Source organism: Entelurus aequoreus, linkage group LG03, assembly GCF_033978785.1.
Source record: "Entelurus aequoreus isolate RoL-2023_Sb linkage group LG03, RoL_Eaeq_v1.1, whole genome shotgun sequence".
NCBI lineage: Eukaryota > Metazoa > Chordata > Actinopteri > Syngnathiformes > Syngnathidae > Entelurus > Entelurus aequoreus.
Window position 1 is genome coordinate 83,606,967 of NC_084733.1, and position 22,830 is coordinate 83,629,796.

Sequence of the window (22,830 nt, forward strand, 5' to 3'; positions counted from 1 at the left end):
TTTCTGTGTCAAAAGAAGCATTAAAAAAAATAAATAATAATAATAATAATAATCGATGCGATAATGGGGAGAAAATAATATATGACTTATTTTTTACATTTTTATGACTGAGACCCTCTCAGTCATAATCTCTGGATCAACCTAAAATCTGTCGACATAATGCCTTTATGTTTTTTAATGTTTTATACACTTTTTGTCAAAACCCTCTTTTTATTGCAAACACATCAAATATGCAATATTTTCCACAATTTTTTTTTAAAGTGTAATATTTGATTTTAATTTTTTTTTTTTTTTTTTTTTTTAAAACATCCCACTAAAATTCTCAGGGATCCAAAAGGGTACCACTCATAAAAGTGTTAAAAATAGGTCATAATAAAAAAATAAAATCAATGTTGTTATGAATTATTGACATATTTAAGGCTCCAATTATTTCACATCAAATATTACACTTTAAACATTTTTGGGGGAAAATATTGCATGTTTTGTGTTTTTGACATACAAAAAAAATAAGTTTTCTGTGTCAAAAGAAGCATTAAAAAAAATAAATAATAATAATAATAATAATCGATGCGATAATGGGGAGAAAATAATATATGACTTATTTTTTACATTTTTATGACTGAGACCCTCTCAGTCATAATCTCTGGATCAACCTAAAATCTGTCGACATAATGCCTTTATGTTTTTTAATGTTTTATACACTTTTTGTCAAAACCCTCTTTTTATTGCAAACACATCAAATATGCAATATTTTCCACAATTTTTTTTTAAAGTGTATTATTTGATTTTAATTTTTTTTTTTTTTTTTTTTTTTAAACATCCCACTAAAATTCTCAGGGATCCAAAAGGGTACCACTCATAAAAGTGTTAAAAATAGGTCATAATAAAAAAATAAAATCAATGTTGTTATGAATTATTGACATATTTAAGGCTCCAATTATTTCATATCAAATATTACACTTTGAACATTTTTTGGGGAAAATATTGCATGTTTTGTGTTTTTGACATACAAAAAAAATAAGTTTTCTTTGTCAAAAGAAGCATTAAAAAAATAAAAATAATAATAATAATAATAATCGATGCGATAATGGGGAAAAAATAATATATGACTTATTTTTAAAATTTTTATGACTGAGACCCTCAGTCATAATCTCTGGATCAACCTAAAATCTGTCGACACAATGCCTTTTATGTTTTTTAATGTTTTATAAACTTTTTGTCAAAACCCTCTTTTTATTGCAAACACATCAAATATGCAATATTTTCCACAATTTTTTTTAAAGTGTAATATTTGATTTTAAATTTATTTTTTATTTTTTTTAGACATCCCACTAAAATTCTCAGGGATCCAAAAGGGTCCCACTCATAAAAGTGTTAAAAAATAGGTCATAATAAAAAAAATTAAATCAATGTTGTTATGAATTATTGACATATTTAAGACTCCAATTATTTCATATCAAATATTACACTTTGAACATTTTTTGGGGGAAAATATTGCAGGTTTTGTGTTTTTGACATATAAAAAAAATAAGTTTTCTTTGTCAAAAGAAGCATTAAAAAAAAAAATAATAATAATAATAATAATAATTGATGCGATAATGGGGAAAAATAATATATGACTTATTTTTTAACATTTTTATGACTGAGACCCTCTCAGTCATAATCTCTGGATCAACCTAAAATCTGTTGACATAATGCCTTTTATGTTTTTTAATGTTTTATACACTTTTTGTCAAAACCCTCTTTTTATTGCAAACACATCAAATATGCAATATTTTCCACAATTTTTTTTTAAAGTGTAATATTTGATTTTAATTTTAATTTTAATTTTTTTTTTAAACATCCCACTAAAATTCTCAGGGATCCAAAAGGGTCCCACTCATAAAAGTGTTAAAAAATAGGTCATAATAAAAAAATAAAATCAATGTTGTTATGAATTATTGACATATTTAAGACTCCAATTATTTCACATCAAATATTACACTTTGAACAATTTTTTGGGGAGAATATTGCATGTTTTGTGTTTTTGACATATAAAAAAAATAAGTTTTCTTTGTCAAAAGAAGCATTAAAAAAATAATAATAATAATCGATGCGATAATGGGGAAAAAATAATATATGACTTATTTTTTACATTTTTATGACTGAGACCCTCAGTCATAATCTCTGGATCAACCTAAAATCTGTTGACATAATGCCTTTTATGTTTTTTAATGTTTTATACACTTTTTGTCAAAACCCTCTTTTTATTGCAAACACATCAAATATGCAATATTTTCCACAATTTTTTTTTAAAGTGTAATATTTGATTTTAATTTTTTTTTTTTTTTTTTTTTAAACATCCCACTAAAATTCTCAGGGATCCAAAAGGGTCCCACTCATAAAAGTGTTAAAAAATAGGTCATAATAAAAAAAATTAAATCAATGTTGTTATGAATTATTGACATATTTAAGGCTCCAATTATTTCATATCAAATATTACACTTTGAACATTTTTTGGGGGAAAATATTGCAGGTTTTGTGTTTTTGACATATAAAAAAAATAAGTTTTCTTTGTCAAAAGAAGCATTAAAAAAAATAAAAATAATAATAATAATAATAATTGATGCGATAATGGGGAAAAATAATATATGACTTATTTTTTAACATTTTTATGACTAAGACCCTCTCAGTCATAATCTCTGGATCAACCTAAAATCTGTCGACATAATGCCTTTATGTTTTTTAATGTTTTATACACTTTTTGTCAAAACCCTCTTTTTATTGCAAACACATCAAATATGCAATATTTTCCACAATTTTTTTTTAAAGTGTAATATTTGATTTTAAATTTATTTTTTTATTTTTTTTAGACATCCCACTAAAATTCTCAGGGATCCAAAAGGGTCCCACTCATAAAAGTGTTAAAAAATAGGTCATAATAAATAAAAAAAATCAATGTTGTTATGAATTATTGACATATTTAAGGCTCCAATTATTTCACATCAAATATTACACTTTGAACATTTTTGGGGGGGAAATATTGCATGTTTTGTGTTTTTGACATATAAAAAAAATAAGTTTTCTTTGTCAAAAGAAGCATTAAAAAAATAATAATAATAATCGATGCGATAATGGGGAAAAAATAATATATGACTTATTTTTTACATTTTTATGACTGAGACCCTCTCAGTCATAATCTCTGGATCAACCTAAAATCTGTCGACATAATGCCTTTTATGTTTTTTAATGTTTTATACACTTTTTGTCAAAACCCTCTTTTTATTGCAAACACATCAAATATGCAATATTTTCCACAATTTTTTTTTAAAGTGTAGTATTTGTTGTGCAGTAATTGGCGCCTTAAATATGTCAATAATACATAACATTGATTTTAATTTTTAATTATTTTTAAAAAAACATCCCACTAAAATTTTCAGGGATCCAAAAGGGTCCCCATTCATAAAAGCGTTCACGTTAAGTCATAGTAATTTTTATTTATTTTTTTTACATTTAACGCTTATGATTAGTTTTTATTTTTGTTTTATGTCCTTTTTGTCAAATAAAACTTTGTTTTTTCATGTCAAACACATAAAATATGCAATCCAAATATTCCCCCAAATATATTTTAAAGTGGAATATTTTATGTGAAGTATTTAGAGCCTAAATATGTCAATAATTAATAACGTTGATTTTAATTCATTACTATTTAAAAAAAAAAAAAAATCACACAAGAATTCTGGAGGATCCAAAAAGGTCCCACTCATAAAAGTGTTAAAAATAGGTTATAATTTTTTTCCCCATTATCGCATCGATTATATATTTTTTAAATATTTCTTTTGTTTGTTTGTTTTATGCTCCTTTTGACAAATAAAACATATTTTTTTTATATGGCAAAAACATAAAATATGCAATATTTTCCCTCAAAAATGTTCAAAGTGTAATATTTGATGTGAAGTAATTGGAGCCTTGAATATGTCAATAATTCATTACATCATTCATTATTATTTAAAAATAATAATAATCACACAAAAATTCTGCAGGATCCAAAAGGGTCCCCACTCATGAAAGTGTCAAAAATAAGTCATACATTTTTTCCCCATTATCGCATCGATTATTATTATATTTGTATTTTTTTAATGCTTCTTTTGACAAAGAAAACTTAGTTTTTTTATATGTCAAAAACACAAAATATGCAATATTTTCCCCAAAAAATGTTCAAAGTGTAATATTTGATGTGAAATAATTGGAGCCTTAAATATGTCAATAATTCATAACAACATTGATTTTATTTTTTTTAAATGACTTTAAAAAAAAACATCCCACTAAAATTCTCGGGGATCCAAAAGGGTCCCACTCATAAAAGTATTAAAAATAAGTCATACATTTGTTTTTCCATTATTGCATCGATTATATTTTTTTTAGTATTTTTTTCTTCTTTTTTTTTGTTTTTATGCTCCTTTTGACAAATATAACTTTTTTTTTTTATATGGCAAAAACATAAAATATGCAATATTTTCCCCCAAAAAATGTTCAAAGTGTAATATTTGATGTGAAGTAATTGAAGCCCTGAATATGTAAATAATTCTACAACGTGCATTATTATTTAAAACTAATAAAAATCACACAAAAATTCTGGAGGATCCAAAAGGGTCCCACTCATAAAAGTGTTAAAAATAAGTCATACATTTTTTTCCCCATTATCGCATCGATTATTATTATTTATTGATTTTTTTTAATGCTTCTTTTGACAAAGAAAACTTATTTTTTTTATATGTCAAATACACAAAATATGCAATATTTTCCCCAAAATATGTTCAAAAGTGTAATATTTGATGTGAAATAATTGGAGCCTTAAATATGTCATTAATTCATAACATTGATTTTTTTTTTTAAATGACTTTAAAAAAAAACAAAAAAAAACATCCAACTAAAATTCTCGGGGATCCAAAAGGGTCCCACTCATAAAAGTGTTCAAAATAAGTCATACTTTTTTTTCCCCATTATCGCATTGATTATATATTTTTTTTAGTATTTTTTCTTCTTTTTTTGTTGGTTTTATGCTCCTTTTGACAAAGAAAACTTAGGTTTTCTTATATGGCAAAAACACAAAATATGCAATACTTTTCCCCAAAAATGCTCAAAGTGTAATATTTGATGTGAAATAATTGGAGCCTTAAATATGTCATTAATTCATAACATTGATTTTTTTTTTTTTTTTTAAATGACTTTTAAAAAAAAAAAAAAAACATCCAACTAAAATTCTCGGGGATCCAAAAGGGTCCCACTCATAAAAGTGTTAAAAATAAGTCATACTTTTTTTTCCCCATTATCGCATCGATTATATATATTTTTAGTATTTTTTTCTTCTTTTTTTTGTTCTTTTTTTGCTCCTTTTGACAAAGAAAACTTAGGTTTTTTTATATGGCAAAAACACAATATATGCAATACTTTTCCCCTAAAAATGTTCAAAGTGTAATATTTGATGTGAAATAATTGGAGCTTTAAATATATAAATAATTAATAACATTGATTTTAATTCATTATTATTATTTTTTTTAAAATGAGTTTAAAAAAAAAATCCCACTACAATTCTAAAAAGTGTTAAAAATATGTATATTTTTCTAATAATATTTTTAGAATTTGTTCCACGGGCCGTTAATAAATCAGCTGCGGGCCGCGAATATTCCCCGGGCCACAATTTGGACACGCCTGTGCTAATGAGTGCAACTAATAAAAAAAAGCTAGCATGCTAACATTAGCATGCTAACAGGTATCATTTGTCAAGTAACAAAATATTTGACACTGAGATGTATGCCTGCAAAATTAACAACAACAAAAGCTAAGATGCTAACAGTACTATGCTAACAATACCATTCTTACTGTTAGCATTAGTGAAATAGCAACATATATTACACTGATGTACATACCTGCTAGATTAGCTAAAAAAAAAGTAGCATGCTAATGTTAGCATGCTAAAATGCTAACTGTAACATGTGTAGTACCAAGTACCAAGTTCCTGGAACTTTAAATACCGGTACACAGACATAGAGCCTTCACAACCTCTGCAAAAGAGCGCACATAAATCTATTACTCGATGACTAAAATAATCGATACCTGCAGCTCTACTCGGGCTGGGCAATAGAACGATATCAGTATATATCGTGATACACACGTGTGAACGACTCTGGCTGTCGTCCAGGTTCGCAGGACCACCGAGGAAGGGCATTCTAATGAGCAGGTTTGACTTTATTTTATTTTTCAATAAAACCTCCAGTCTCAGGTTGGATCGCTTTTCAGCTCCTTCCTCTTCCACCGCTTGTTCTCCGGGTCGCTTTTCAGCCGGCCGCGTCTTCTGCGTCTCGCTCTCGGTCGTTCCTCTCGGGCTCAGCATCCGCTTCTCGCTCAGCTGCATGCGTTGCTGCTTGCTCTTCATGCCCCACTGGCTCTCCACCTCCTTCCGCCCCGTCGTTCTCGGCTGCCGTCCTTTTAAACACTGAGAGGGGATTAATTGATTGTGCCCAGCTGCCCGATCCCCGCACCTGCAGTCCATTTGGACGCCGGCCACGCCTCCTCGCCGCCATCTTGGAGCGGGCCCCGGTGTGCCCTGCCTCGTTGTTGGACTGCCGGCCACGCCTCCTCGCCGCCATCTCGGAGTCGGAGTCGACGCCTCGCTGTCGGTCTACCGGCCCCGCCTCCCCACAACACGTTATCGATATCAATAAAACCGGAAGCTGCGAAGCAAGGTGACATTTGAAATAACATGTTTACGTTGTTCAAAACCCGGCCGAGCCATACCAAAGACTATAAAAATGGGACCCGTTACCCCCCTGCTTGGCACTCAGCATCAAGGGTTAGAATTGGGGGTTAAATCACCAAAAATGATTCCCGGGCGCGGCTACCGCTGCTGCTCACTGCTCCCCTCACCTCCCGGGGGGGTGATCAAGGGTGATGGATCAAATGCAGAGAGTAATTTCGCCACACCTAGTGTGTGTGTGACAATCATTTAACTTTTGAACTTTTACTTGATATGTTTTTCTCCTGGTCCTTCCTTGTCATAAGTCATAGAAAACATCAATAATTATCGATATCGGTCAATATAAAACAGTGGTATCGTGATACAGTACATCCGTAAAGTCCATTTTACCGCCGGCATTAAAGCGTCTTGAGGCTTATATGGCCTCGGGCAAACATGTGCACGTCACGCGTTTTATTGCGGGGAAAAGTCCAGAGCGCTCGTAAAGCAGATAAGCCGAGGACACATCCAGAGACACGGACCAGACCCGACAACTTGAGGAGTCATGTACGTGGTTGCTGCGAGGACATTCTTGGTATCGCTGCTTCTCGGCGGTCTGCTTGTAAGGACCACTCAGGCCCAGAACAGTGAGTACTCGTCGATTTCTTCCGACTAGTGACAGAATGTCTCTGCGGACCCGAGCCTCTGAGGAAGGTTCTGGCGTCCTCGTCCTTAGGATTTTGTACGGACCGTAGTGGTTCCTGTTATCTGAGAAGGTCTTGGACCACACTCGTCAAGTAGCTCCGAGTCTTCCTATATTCAGGTCCTCCGGCGGTTGAAAGGTTCCGTCCGCCATCCGGCTGACAAAGTGACCTAGGACAGACTTTGGACTTGGCTGATAATAAACTTGTTTGAGAAGAACGAAAGCCGTTAAAGTAATGAAAACATCAAAGTCAAACATCCTTTCGTCTTAACCCTTACCCTTGGACCTTAGAATCTAGTGCCCTGAAAATATGTCCCTAGGAATTCGGACCTCAAATCAGATGCAACAAATGTTTGTTGTCTCGTCGTTGATTTCTGACGTCGTTTTTAGCGTCCACAGTGTGGGACATTTCTCTTAGACGTCGATATTTAGGGAGGCACCCGAGCTCCCTTGGTTTCTAGGGATGTGCGGACCTAACACTCGGTCCTTCTCCTTTAGCCGACGGAAGGAATCGGACACCACTTGATTGGCGTGAAAGCGGAAAAACAAAGTTGATGTAACACGTGGCTTGGCATCGTCTTGCTGAAATAAGCAGGGGCGTCCATGGTAACGTTGCTTGGATGGCAACATATGTTGCTCCAAAACCTGTATGTACCTTTCAGCATCAATGGTGCCTTCACAGATGTGTAAGTTACCCATGTCTTGGGCACTAATACACCCCCATACCATCACAGATGCTGGCTTTTCAACTTTGCACCTATTAAAATCCGGATGGTTCTTTCCCTCTTCCTCGTCCACAATTTCCAAAAACAATTTGAAATGTGGACTCGTCAGACCACAGAATGCATCAGTCCATCTTAGATGAGCTCAGGCCCAGGGAAGCCGGCGGCGCCTCTGGGTGTTGTTGATAAATGGCTTTGGCCTTGCTTAGTAGAGTTTTAACTTGCACTTACAGATATAGCTGTGCTGTAGTACTGACAGTGGTTTTCTGAAGTGTTCCTGAGTCCATGTGGTGATATTCTTTAAACACTGATGTCGGACAATCAATGGTGGTTTTCGGCCTTGCCGTGATTTGTCCGGATTCTCTGAACCTTTTGATGATATTACGGACCGTAGGTGGTGAAATCCCTAAATTCCTTGCAATAGCTGGTTGAGAAATGTTGTTCTTGAACAATTTGCTCACGCATTTGTTGACAAAGTGGTGACCCTCGCCCCGTCCTTGTTTGTGAATGACTGAGCATTTCATGGAAGCTGCTTTTATACCCAATCATGGCACCCACCTGTTCCCAATTAGCCTGTTCACCTGTGGGATGTTCCAAGCATTGGCGTTGTTAGGCCTATTTTAGGGGGTCTCAAGCCCCCCTAAAATATTCTTAAGCCCCCCTAAATAATTTGGTGTTATATTTATTATTATTTAAAAATTTTTTTTTTTTTTTTACAAATACATGCCGACATATTCATTATAAAGTGGCCCGAATATGAGTTTAAATAAATAATCATATAACCTGTCATTATTCACTCAGTTTCCCCTCACTTCATAGCGTAAGGTAGAGAGCCCCTTTAGTGTGTCGGTATCCAATCCATTCCACTTGTTCATATAGAAAATGCCCACATCACTCAAAATCCAGTACGCATTTTCTCTGCGACCTTGTTTGCGGTCCTTGGACTTGTTCATATAGAAAATGCCCACATCACTCTTGTAGAATCTATATAAAGTAATATACATTAGCCTATTGTTAAAATAATGAAAAAAACATTATTAAGTATATTTGTTTTATTGTATTGTTACATTAATAGCTGTTGTATTATTATAGGATGCTTGTTAAACATTTCATAGGATTTTCAGAGGGAGGAAAAACCAAGACATTTAATATAAAATGTAAAATGAATAAATACATAAAAAGAAAAAGAAAAAAAATAGTTAAAAGCCATCGTCCCGGGGAGCATTTCATTTCGTCCCGTGCATTTTTTAAAATAATAATAATAATAACAATGAATAATTTCTAAGTCTTTGTTAGCCGTTTGTGAAGTTTTGTGCTCGTGCGCTACGTTCGCTCGCATCCTGTGCATCCCCTGGGGGCTAAGCCCCCCTGTCCTTAAAAGCTAGTGACGCCCCTGGTTCCAAGTAAGTGTTTGATGAGCATTCCTCAACTTTATCAGGTTTTTTTTTAATATTTGCAACAAAAAAAACAAAGTTTACCAGTTCAAACGTTAAGTATCTTGTCTTTGCAGTCTATTCAATTGAATATAAGTTGAAACGGATTTGCAAATCATTGTATTCTGTTTTTATTTACCATTTACACAACGTGCCAACTTCACTAGTTTTGGGTTGTGTAGTAGACATTGAGCTTGGACACCATAAATCAGTCAAGATGGCACCAGTTGTGCAATCTGTCACAAATGACAGATTCAATCAATCAATCAATCAATGTTTATTTATATAGCCCTAAATCACAAGTGTCTCAAAGGGCTGTACAAGCCACAACGACATCCTCGGTACAGAGCCCACATACGGGCAAGGAAAACTCACCCCAGTGGGACGTCAATGTGAATGACTATGAGAAACCTTGGAGAGGACCGCATATGTGGGTAAACCCCCTCCCCAACCCCCCCCCCCCCCCCTCTAGGGGAGACCGAAAGCAATGGATGTCGAGTGGGTCTGACATAATATTGTGAAAGTCCAACACATCAGCGAAAGTCCAGTCCATGGTGGGGCCAGCAGGAACCATCCCGAGCGGAGACGGATCAGCAGCGTAGAGATGTCCCCATCCGATGAACAGGCTAGCGGTCCACCCCGGGTTGAGAGCAGAGTAGAAAAGAAAAGAAACGGCAGATCAACTGGTTTAAAAAGGGAATCTATTTAAAGGCTAGAGTATACAAATGAGTTTTAAGATGAGACTTAAATGCTTCTACTGAGGTAGCATCTCTAACTTTTACCGGGAGGGCATTCCATAGTATTGGAGCCTGAATAGAAAACGCCCTATAACCCGCAGACTTTTTTTGGGCTCTGGGAATCATTAATAAGCCTAACTAACTAATAAGATTGCTTCCTTTGTAGGCTGCATTTGAAGACCTAATCCTAAAACTGCTCGCATGTAGACACCTCGCCTAGCATGAACGATGTAAGGGTAAGGGCGGACTTGGCATGACTTCATCAGCCGTCTTCATCACTTAAACCGGGCCCACTGAAGGGTGCAGAATAGAGGACAGACGCAGACCTAGAAAACCCTGCTGATACAAGTATTTCATCCGGGTCTTCTACCAGTCTGTGATGCTCGTGAAACGGTGACCATCAAAGAGAACAACCTCGTGGGAGACCTTGTGGAGACGATCAGAGTCAACGAAGCCGTAACCCTCTCGTTGGAAACTTCCTCTGACAACTCCTTCACTCTGAATGGCAACCGGCTGTTGGCTGCCAAAGTTCTGGACTACGAGGTAAGCCAAAACCAGGGGGGGCTGCCACAGGCCCGGACTCAAGCTAACACTTTGGGTTTGTTTGCAGACTTCCAAAAGTCATGTGGTCAACTTGGTGTGCTTGCAAGGCGGCACGGGCCTGCAGGTAAGCCACTTCCACCATTGACCAAGCCAACAAACGTACGCAGGAAGAATACCTGAAATGTTTGTGTCGTTGTCTTGATGGACCACAATGCCATGCAACATAATCAAAGTCAAATGCCCAAGCGATTTTTCAGGAGCGTTGTGAGGAGGCCTCTCAGTTTGTGGTGGTCTTTGAAGTTGTTCCTTAGAATCTGAAAAAGGCTCAGTCGAGTTCTGTCTTCCATGTTTTGATGACCTTTTCATGCTTCTTTAAAAGCAGCTGAAAGCGTCAAAGGGCCCTATCGAGATTCTTGTTGAGGGTCCACAGGAGCTGAAAGATGTTCTTATTTGACAGTTTTTGAATGCAAAACGAGGGTTTTGTAACAGAGGCTAGGCCAGGTGTACATTGGTAAGCCTCACTCCCTGACAACTTCAAAGAGCAATGCTGGCTATCGAGATGATAGCTCAGGCTCGGGCTCGTTTCTCACCAAGGTTCAAGTCCCAGGCGGAGCAGAACGCTAAAAGCCAGGGACCGAACCAAGTGGGTAAGAGCTTGACACAACAAAGTTGTAGGGATAAGGTCCAAAGGTTCCACAGTAGATAAGTAGAGGTCCTGGTTTTTTTGAGGATGCTTTTAGAGGTTTTGTTCTTACTCTTTAAGTTGAGTTTTGGGAGTATCAATGAAATCATGAAGTAACACAAGTGGTATGCCTTTTTACAGCTCAAAATCGTCATTGCTATAATCGTGATTAATGTGAACGACAACCCGCCAACATTCGGAGCAAACCCTTACCAGATCAATGTCAACGAGGTAAGCCTCTGATCACTAAACATCATTCATGTTTTGTTGAATTGGAAGTTCATGTTTCTTTCTCAGCTCATTCCTCTAAACACGCCTCTGGATGAACACTTTCCCGCCACTGACAAGGATGAGAACACGGAGCTTTACTACACGCTGGTGTCAAATACTGTACGTTGTTCTTTTTGATCACACTCCTCCCTCAGTTACTAAGAACTTAAGAGTGTTAAGCTTTGGATTTTAGTCACCCTGTTTGATGTTTCTGTAGAATTACTTTAAACTGGAGTCACCCACCAACCCAGAACTCGTCATTCAGAATGTTCTGGACTATGACAAAGTCAAACGTGTCGAGATGGTCTTGTATGCCCAGGTGAGGAAGTCTCACTGCTTTTCTTCCTGCTTCCTGCTGTCAAAGATTGTTCAATGAGCTGAGACGACTTTGTCTAAGACTACAGATCCCATTGTTGTTTTTGCTAGGACACACCCTTGGCAGAATCTGGTGGCAAGGACTCTTTCACCGCCACCACCACCATCCAAGTCACCGTCATTGATGTGGACAACAGGCCGCCTTGGTTCTGGCCTTGCACTGTACACATAATAGCTGGAGCCAGCATCTGCCAGAGTGCCGGCTACACCAGTCGAGTAGTCTTAAATGAAATGGAGGTGAGTCGCTCTCAGAAAACCACACAACCACAAAGTACCATAGCATGCCGACCAAAGAACGAGCATTCAGTTTCATATCGGAATTAGATTTTAGATCCGAGGGTCTCAACTAAGGTTTGTGTCTGATTTGGTTTCCTGTCCTATGATTGTCTCCTGTGTTACCCCTCACGCCAGGCTGAACCGTTAACTTTGAAGCCGGGTCCACTTCACGCCATTGATGGTGACACTGGGATCAATGAAGCCATAAGATACTCATTCCTGAGCGGTAAGATGATTCAATTCTTATTAGTACTTTTCAAACCAATGACTGGGGGAGGGGGGGTCTCCGGATCACAGGAAATGAAGATGGCCTGTTTGAGATTAACCCAATCACTGGCAACATCACCATGTCGAGGGCGGCTGACGTGGGGGAGCCGATCTCTCTCACAGTTGTGGTGACGAACGAACACTCACAAGCTTTTTTAAAACACAAGCTGGCTTTTGGGTTTGTGACAGAGTCAAGCATTCAGCTCTATCGGTTTTTTTGTTTCTCTACCAGGCCGCTCAGACACCAAGCAGCTCTCAATTTTCAACCACCAGCCTCACCATCAGCGTCCAGATAAAGAGCCTCCACCGTCCACAGTTTCAGAGGGTTGAGTACGAGGGTGTGGTGTCTTCAGTTGGCGCCATGGCAACAGACCCGGCAAACATGGACGAGCCACTGCGGCTCATTGCCTTGGACGAGGACTACGCGGCTCTGGGGGTAAAACAAGGACTTTACACATTTCCTACTACCTCAGTTTTTGTCTGTGCAGATCCATCCAGGTCATATATTTCCCAAAAGGATGAACTGATGAACTCACGTGTATCTCTGATCCTTCCATTCTTGCCACCCTAGGGTGTTAACCCCAACGTGGTCTATCACATTAAAGGAAGTGACGACTTCTCCATTATCAATGGCTACTTATTTATGACCAAGAACCTACCAGTGGCCCAATTAGCTCTACAGGTGAGTTTTTTTTTTCTTTCAAATGAATTAGAATAACAGGTGCATATCTTTAAAAAACAACAACTCACCCTGCAGGTGGAGGCGGTGGACACTACTAATGATGACAAGGCAACAGCACAGCTCTCAGTGGAGGTGAAATCAGGTAAGAAAAAAAGCTCTAACGGGAGGTCAACCATCAACTATTGTCGGGTTGTGGTTAGAGGCATCAAGCAAGCAGTCCACCGACCACGCCATCAATATCTTAGTCATCTAAATCTACGGGAACACTGATTCCTCAAAGTATACGAAAGAACTGCAACTGGTAGAGTGCTACATAGTCCTGTGGTTGGTTATTCAGAAATACATGTTTTTCAATTCAGTCTTAGGACAGCTCTTGGAACAAGAACTTTAAAAAGCAATTTAGTCCAAATCTACATTAGAACTCGGTTGGTAGGTGTCCGTGGCTGTTCATCAAGGTCATTGTAGTCTCAGGGCATGCAATCGATCGCAACTGGACTGTTTGGTTTGTCTTAGAAGACGATTCGCCTCTCATCTGAGTAGACTTTATCAGTTCATGCTTATAGATATAGATAGGTCAGATCTAGTCTTAGACTTAGATTGGTCACATCTAGTCTTAGATTGGTCAAATCTAGTCTGATACTGAGATTGCTCACATCTAGTCTTAGATTTAGATTGATCAGGTCTAGTCTAAGGCTTAGATTGGTCACATCTAGTCTTAGATTGGTCAAATCTAGTCTCAGACTGAGATTGCTCACATCTAGTCTTAGATTTAGATTGGTCAGATCTAGTCTAAGGCTTAGATTGGTCACATCTAGTATTAGACTTAGATTGTTCACAGCTAGTCTTGGACTTAGATTGGTCACATCTAGTCTTAGACTTAGATTGTTCACATCTAGTCTTAGACTTAGATTGTTCGCATCTAGTCTTACACATACATCTAGTCTGAGACTGAGATTGTTCACATCTAGTCTTAGATTTAGATTTGTCAGATCTAGTCTAAGGCTTAGATTGGTCACATCTAGTCTTAGACTTAGATTGGTCACATCTAATCTTAGACTTAGATTGGTCACATCTAGTCTTAGACTTAGATTGTTCGCATCTAGTCTTACACATAGATCTAGTCTGAGACTGAGATTGTTCACATCTAGTCTTAGATTTAGATTTGTCAGATCTAGTCTAAGGCTTAGATTGGTCACATCTAGTCTTAGACTTAGATTGGTCACATCTAATCTTAGACTTAGATTGGTCACATCTAGAGTTAAATTTACATTGGTCAGATCTAACCTAAGGCTTAGATTGGTCAGATCTAGTCTTATACGTAGATTGGTCACATCTAGTCTTAGACTTAGATTGGTCACATCTAGTGTTAGATTTAGATTGGTCAGATCTAGTCTAAGGCTTAGATTGGTCACATCTAGAGTTAAATTTACATTGGTCAGATCTAACCTAAGGCTTAGATTGGTCAGATCTAGTCTTATACGTAGATTGGTCACATCTAGTCTTAGACTTAGATTGGTCACATCTACTGTTAGATTTAGATTGGTCAGATCTAGTCTAAGGCTTAGATTGGTCACATCTAGTCGTATACGTAGATTGGTCACATTTAGTCTTGGATTGGTCAAATCTAGTCTGAGACTGAGATTGCTCACAACTAGTCTTAGATTTAGATTGGTCAGATCTAGTCTAAGACTTAGATTGGTCACATCTAGACTTAGACTTAGATTGGTCACATCTAGTCTGAGACTAAGATTGCTCACATCTATTCTTGGATTTGGATTGGTCACATCTAGTCTTAAAGTTAGATTAGTCACATCTAGTCTTAGACTTAGATTGGTCACATCTAGTCTTTGGATTGGTCAAATGTAGTCTGAGACTGAGATTGCTCACATCTAGTCTTAGATTTAGATTGGTCACATCTAGTCTTAGGCTTAGATTGGTCACATCTAGTCTTAGACTTAGATTGGTCACATCTAGTTTTATACGTAGGTTGGTCACATCTAGTTTTGGATTGGTCAAATCTAGTCTGAGACTGAGATTGGTCACACCTAGTCTTAGACTTAGATTGGTCACATCTAGTCTGATGATGCTTACTTGGATGAAAGGCAAAATGTCTTCTGAGACAAACCGAACAGTCCAATGGCGATCGATGTAATGCTGAGAATTTGTGTGTGGGTCTATTCTTCCCACTCTCCGATTCTCAGTTTTAAACAGGATGATGTTTTTCTTTGGTTTATGCTGATGGGGCCACAATCCGGTCGGACAAGGGGTGTCACCATTTTGTTCCTGAATCAAAATCATTCCAGAGGACTCCTGCATCCATTTACTTTATCACCTAATTCCAGGATCACAAGGGGAGTGTGGAGTCTACTCCAGCTGACTTTGGCTTTACCCAGAACTGAACATATTGGTAGCAGGGGTTCCAGAGGAGTTATGAAGACATACAATTTGGACCACTTTAATCACAAGAAGGATCACCTTTTGTGTCCATGTCGAGGAATCGTTTAAAAAAATATACAAGAAGAAAACGATGAGAAGAAAATATTGTAAAAAGAAGACCAAACTCACATGGCATTTGAGGAAAGTAGGAAGCTCATCGTGTTGACATACCCCATCTTTACAAAACAAGACAGCTTTACTTGTGGCAAGGACTTGGAGGATGGTGACACTCCCTGTGCTCAGAAGGTTGGCCAACAGCATTAAGCCTGAACATGTGCTCTCCTCTCAGGTCTCACCACCACCGCTTTGCCTTTGAGCACCACCGACATCATAACCACTGAAGAAGCGGTGTCCACCCCTAACCCCACTACTCCCACCGACGGCAGCATCTCGACTGCCAGCTCGACCAGCGAAGGCACCACGGACTCCAGTATGTCCACCGAGGGCACCAGTCTACCAACTAGTGTCAGCCCGACTAACCAAAGCTTCATGTCCACTACAGACTCTTTGGACACGGGTCCAACCACTAATTCCAGCTTGACCAGTGAAGGGAGCACGGCACACCCTCACACAGGTGGTCACATGTTTTGTCTCACTCGAGAGGTGGTGCCCCACAAATGGGCGGGTGTAACAGGAGCCAGGTGTACATTAGTAAACCTCATAGCCTGACTTAGCCGGAAGACCAGGGTTCGCGTCCCCCTGCGGAATGGGATAAAGGCACGAGGCTAAACCAGCTGGGTACATTGGTGCCGTGCCCCTATTGTTATACAATTCATACCACACATAGTTTTCAAACTGTCTTCAAGAGCTGCCCAGACTTTAAAGTGACCAACCACAGGATGTTGCTAGGTAGATCTGTCTGAAACTAGAGCTAACTTTCCAATCTTGTCCACACTTTTTGCTCATGTAACACAGTCGTTGGGCAAGTTCAACTTCGTCTGGAATCATGGATGTCTTGTCCCAATCTGAAAAAAGTTCTGATATTGTTTCTCCAGAGGGAGTGAAGATCCCTTCAGGGGATTTTAGAACAGAAGACATGGCGGCACTAGGCGCCACGCTGGGAATTCTTCTCTTCGTCTGTCTGGTGGTCATCAGTATGCTTGTCTGCCGCCTTCAGAGGGGTAAATCCGACTGGAGGAAAATCCATGAAGCCAGTGTGTTCCGAAGCTCTGTGAGTACAATTATGCCTTGTTTCCACCAAACAGTACAGCCAGTTAGGTACGCTACACATTTTTTGGACATCTTCATTACAAAGGTAGTCAAATGGTATGGTTCACCTGTAGGGGTGGACCTACTGTAACAGGGGCCAGCCAGTGTGGCTATGCCAGGTGTACCTTAGTAAACCTCACTCCCTGACAACTACAAGAGTAGTCAAGCCTGGCAGCCAGCTCTGGCTTTTAGCCCAGTGATCAGCACATTGGCCTCTCACAGGAGTGACCAGGGTTTGCGTCGCTATGCGAAATTGGATAAAGACACGGGCTGGACCAGCTGGGCACATCGGTGCCGTGACCCGGATGAGAGTGAGGTGTAGGGTGGTGGCTGTAACAGGGGCCAGGTGTACGTTAGTAAACCTCACTGCCTGACTTAACCGAACGACCAGGGTTCTCGTCCCTCTGTGGAATGGGATAAAGGCACAGGGCTGAACCAGCTGGGTACATTGGTGCCGTGACCCGGATGAGAGTGAGGTGTAGAGGGGTGGCTGTAACAGGGGCCAGGTGTACATTAGTAAACCTCACTGCCTGACTTAGCTGGAAGACCAGGGTTCTCGTCCCTCTGTGGAATGGGATAAAGGCACAAGGCTGAACCATTTGGGTACATTGGTGCCGTGACCCGGATGAGAGTGAGGTGTAGAGGGGTGGCTGTAACAGGGGCCAGGTGTACGTTAGTAAACCTCACTGCCTGACTTACCCGGAAGACCAGGGTTCGCGTCCCCCTGCGGAATGGGATAAAGGCACGAGGCTGAACCAACTGGGTACATTGGTGCCGTGCCCCGGATGAGAGTGAGGTGTAGAGGGGTGGCTGTAACAGGGGCCAGGTGTACGTTAGTAAACCTCACTGCCTGACTTACCCGGGCGACCAGGGTTCGCGTGCCCCTGCGGAATGGGATAAAGGCACGAGGCTGAACCAACTGGGTACATTGGTGCCGTGCCCCGGATGAGAGTGAGGTGTAGGGGGGTGAGTGTAACGGGGTCCAGGTGTACGTTAGTAAACCTCACTGCCTGACTTAGCCGGAAGACCAGGGTTCGCGTCCCCCTGCGGAATGGGATAAAGGCACGAGGCTGAACCAACTGGGTACATTGGTGCCGTGCCCCGGATGAGAGTGAGGTGTAGGGGGGTGAGTGTAACGGGGTCCAGGTGTACGTTAGTAAACCTCACTGCCTGACTTAGCCGGAAGACCAGGGTTCTCGTCCCCCTGCGGAATGGGATAAAGGCACGAGGCTGAACCAACGGGGTACATTGGTGCCGTGCCCCGGATGAGAGTGAGGTGTAGAGGGGTGGCTGTAACAGGGGCCAGGTGTACGTTAGTAAACCTCACTGCCTGACTTAACCGAACGACCAGGGTTCTCGTCCCTCTGTGGAATGGGATAAAGGCACAAGGCTGAACCAGTTGGGTACATTGGTGCCGTGACCCGGATGAGAGTGAGGTGTAGAGGGGTGGCTGTAACAGGGGCCAGGTGTACGTTAGTAAACCTCACTGCCTGACTTAACCGAACGACCAGGGTTCTCGTCCCTCTGTGGAATGGGATAAAGGCACGAGGCTGAACCAACTGGGTACATTGGTGCCGTGCCCCGGATGAGAGTGAGGTGTAGAGGGGTGGCTGTAACAGGGGCCAGGTGTACGTTAGTAAACCTCACTGCCTGACAACTTCGAGAGTAGTGCTGGCTAAAAGCACGAGCTGGCAGCCCGGTGGTAAGCCCACTCGCCGCTTACACAAACAACCAGGGTTTGCGTCCCCGTCAGGAATGGCATAAAGGAACAGATTACTGTACTGTTAGGTGGAAACTTGGCTAAAATCTACTAGTTGCACGCCGTTTTTGACCTTTCTTGCTGTTTCCACAGCTGGGCCAAGGCTCAGGAGGCCAGAAGGAGGGCATCCAGTACACCAACGAGGCTTTCGAGCACGATGAAGATGGAGGCAGCGTAGGCTCTGGGGGTCCAGACGTCGAAGTGGGAGAGGAGCTTCAAGGAGGAAGTGCCGGTTTTGCCCTCAAGTCTGCCGCAGCACTGAGCAGCCTCCTGGATGACGACCTCAGCCTGACGGGCTCCGACAAGGCCGACAGCGAAAAGGAGGTGAAGCCCATCCTGACCAAGGAGCGGCGCATGGAGGAGGGCTACAAGGCGGTCTGGTTCAAGGAAGACATCGACCCCAACGCTAAGGAGGAGGTGGTCATCATCCCGGACAGCAGGGAGGGCGACAGCGAGGATGAGGAGGACGACCGCACCCCAACTAAAATGTCCAAAGTGGGCTTCGGCGAGGCCGACCTGGACAGTGGACTCGGGGTGAAAATGGAAGACCCGGCGGAAGACTCGGAGGGTGACGAAGTCCTGGACGTTGATCTGTGAGCGCAAGGAGGGCGCAGCAGGAAACGCCCACAATAAAAAGCCGATGACTTGTCAGCGGAGTCCTTATCGAACACGAATCAAAAAGTCTTTGTTATTAAATAGCCTCTCCCGATAGGACGCCATTATAGGCATCCAGCTGATGTGTTGAAGTCCAATCGAACCAGCAAAGTCTGCGGTCAGGGAAACCGGAGGTGAGGCACTTATGCGCTTTTTGCCTTGAATTGTACTCTATTAAAAAGTGTTTTTTTTACAACATGTTACTGTAAAAGAAAAAAAAAGTACAGAGTTTTAAAAGCAGTAAAAGTTGTGTAAATAGGAATGTTAATGATTGACATTGACCGTATTGCTGGTGATTACATATCTGGAATACAAACATTGTGTTCGCTTGTTTTTTTTTTACTGGATTGTACTTGTACTGTGAAGACACAAACTAAGGTCTTTTGAAATATTTATTGGAGTACTCAAATAACATCACATTACAAAGAAGGGAGGGTTTTTTTCGCTGCTACAGAAAGGAGGAAAAAGAGAGAGAGAGGAAGAGAAAACTTCCAATCTTAAATGCTTTGAAAAAGGAGAGAGGAGGGAGGCGAGGGGAATGTTTTGGTAAACATTGGGTAAGGTTCTTAACATCGATCATAAAAGAAACCCATTTGGGGAGTGAGAAATACAGCAATTTAGTGGTCAACCAACATCTCACCCCTCTTCGTCCTTGGAGAGAGTGGAGGTCTGGAAACATAGGCCATAAAAGTCTCTCATCTTAGGGCAGAAAACAGACCAATGTGGTGAAGACAAAGCCACACCCACAAACCCTCAGACTCAAATTGGGGTTTTAGACAAGCGATTACTGAAATATTCATTTTGCCGTTACACCGCCACGTACGGACCGTCAAGTTAGCCCGTTCCTTACGCCACACCTGGGTCAAGTTGTTCCCTCGTTTCTTTGCAAATGTTCAAATGACATTGCCATTCCTTTGTGGGGTAAACATATTTGTTTTTGCCGTAACGGTTTTGAATAATTTTAAAAACCGTTTTGTCCTGGTATTTGGTAAATATAAAGGGCCAGTGCCAGAGGACATCAGGATCCGCTAAAAGCAGGTCAGAAAACTAAGAAGACATTTAAAAACTAATAATAGAACTTTAAAATCGACCGGGAGCCAATGCAGAGACTTTAAAACTGGTGTAATGTGCGCCCGCCCTCTGGTTTGGTTTTGTGATAATTGTAGACTTCTGATGTTCTTTTTGGTTTTTGGGAAGGCCAGTTAGCGTTACAATAGTCCAAAGGACAGGAAATAAAAACATGCATTAGCACCTTCGTGTTGGCCTGAGATGATAAAAACCTATTTTTGGTCAGCATATGTCCTAGATGGCGCCATGATTTTTAAGTTTAAACATAAGAAAATGAGCTAAGAAGCTACCATAAAATATTAGCATGCTAGGATAAGAGACAATAGCATACTTCCAAGATGGCGCCATGGTTTTTAGGTTAAAACATTAAAAAAATGCTAAAAAAGCTAACATAAAATGTTAGCATATTTCCGAGATGGCACCATGATTTATAGGTTCAACATAAAAAATGAGCTAAAAAGTTAGCATAAAATGTTAGCATATTTCCGAGATGGCGCCATGCTTTTTGAGTTCAAACATTAAAAATGAGCTAAAAAGCTACCATAAAATATTAGCATGCTAGGATAAGAAACATTAGCATACTTCCAAGATGGCGCCATGGTTTTTAGGTTTAAACATAAAAAAATGAGCTAAAAAGCTACCATAAAATGTTAGCATATTTCCAAGATGGCGTCATGATTTTTAGGTTCAAACATAAAAAAATGAGGTAAAAAGCTAGCATAAAATGTTAGCATATTTCCAAGATGGCACCATGATTTTTAAGTTTAAACATTAAAAATGAGCTAAAAAGCTACCATAAAATATTAGCATGCTAGGATAAGAGACATTAGCATACTTCCAAGATGGCGCCATGGTTTTTAGGTTCAAACATAAAAAATTAGCTAAAAAGTTAGCATTTTTCAGACATGGCGCCATGATTTTTAAGTTTAAACATAAAAAAAGGAGCTAAGAAGCTACCATAAAATATTAGCATGCTAGGATAAGAGACATTAACATACTTCCAAGATGGCGCCATGGTTTTTAGGTTAAAACATAAAAAAAATTGCTAAAAAGCTAACATAAAATGTTAGCATACTTCCAAGATGGCACCATGATTTAGAGGTTCAACATACAAAATTAGCTAAAAAGTTAGCATAAAATTTTAGCATATTTCCGAGATGGCGCCATGCTTTTTAAATTCAAACATTAAAAATGAGCTAAAAAGCTACCATAAAATATTAGCATGCTAGGATAAGAGACATTAGCATACTTCCAAGATGGCGCCATGGTTTTTAGGTTTAAACATAAAAAAATGAGCTAAAAAGCTACCATAAAATGTTAGCATATTTCCAAGATGGCGTCATGATTTTTAGGTTCAAACATAAAAAAATTAGCTAAAAAGCTAGCATAAAATGTTAGCATATTTCCAAGATGGCACCATGATTTTTAAGTTTAAACATTAAAAATGAGCTAAAAAGCTACCATAAAATATTAGCATGCTAGGATAAGAGACATTAGCATACTTCCAAGATGGCGCCATGGTTTTTAGGTTCAAACATAAAAAATTAGCTAAAAAGTTAGCATATTTCAGACATGGCGCCATGATTTTTAAGTTTAAACATTAAAAATGAGCTAAAAAGCTACCATAAAATATTAGCATGCTAGGATAAGAAACATTAGCATACTTCCAAGATGGCGCCATGGTTTTTAGGTTTAAACTTAAAAATTTTTGCTAAAAAGCTACCATAAAATGTTAGCATATTTCCAAGATGGCGTCATGATTTTTAGGTTCAAACATAAAAAAATGAGCTAAAAAGCTAGCTAAAATGTTAGCATATTTCCGAGATGGCGCCATGCTTTTTGAGTTCAAACATTAAAAATGAGCTAAAAAGCTACCATAAAATATTAGCATGCTAGGATAAGAGACATTAGCATACTTCCAAGATGGCGCCATGGTTTTTAAGTTCAAACATAAAAAATTTGCTAAAAAGTTAGCATATTTCAGACATGGCGCCATGATTTTTAAGTTTAAACATTAAAAATGAGCTAAAAAAGCTACCATAAAATATTAGCATGCTAGGATAAGAAACATTAGCATACTTCCAAGATGGCACCATGGTTTTTAGGTTTAAACATTAAAAAATTTGCTAAAAAGCTAACATAAAATGCTAGCATATTTCCAAGATGGCGTCATGATATATAGGTTCAAACATAAAAAATGAGCTAAAAAGTTAGCATAAAATGTTAGCATATTTCCGAGATGGCGCCATGCTTTTTGAGTTCAAACATTAAAAATGAGCTAAAAAGCTACCATAAAATA

General features: G+C 39.3%; 1 protein-coding gene across 3 annotated transcripts; it reads left to right on the forward strand.

Annotated features, from left to right (window-relative positions):
* The first annotated feature begins 7,250 nt into the window (after positions 1-7,250).
* cdhr5b (cadherin-related family member 5b) lies at positions 7,251-19,942 on the forward strand. 3 transcript variants are annotated; one of them, XM_062040715.1, is made up of 16 exons: positions 7,251-7,362; positions 10,684-10,853; positions 10,921-10,977; positions 11,677-11,766; positions 11,833-11,925; positions 12,023-12,124; positions 12,232-12,417; positions 12,592-12,682; positions 12,754-12,851; positions 12,956-13,159; positions 13,295-13,405; positions 13,481-13,547; positions 16,131-16,271; positions 16,344-16,415; positions 16,837-17,012; positions 18,903-19,942. In XM_062040715.1, exons 1-16 carry the CDS (start codon positions 7,281-7,283, stop codon positions 19,404-19,406), a joined length of 2,244 nt encoding a protein of 747 aa, XP_061896699.1. In that variant the 5' UTR covers positions 7,251-7,280; the 3' UTR covers positions 19,407-19,942. The 3 variants fall into 3 exon arrangements, with proteins under 3 accessions (XP_061896699.1, XP_061896698.1, XP_061896700.1); XM_062040714.1 differs by having other exon boundaries at positions 16,131-16,415; XM_062040716.1 differs by lacking the exons at positions 16,131-16,271; positions 16,344-16,415.
* The last annotated feature ends 2,888 nt before the right edge of the window (positions 19,943-22,830 follow it).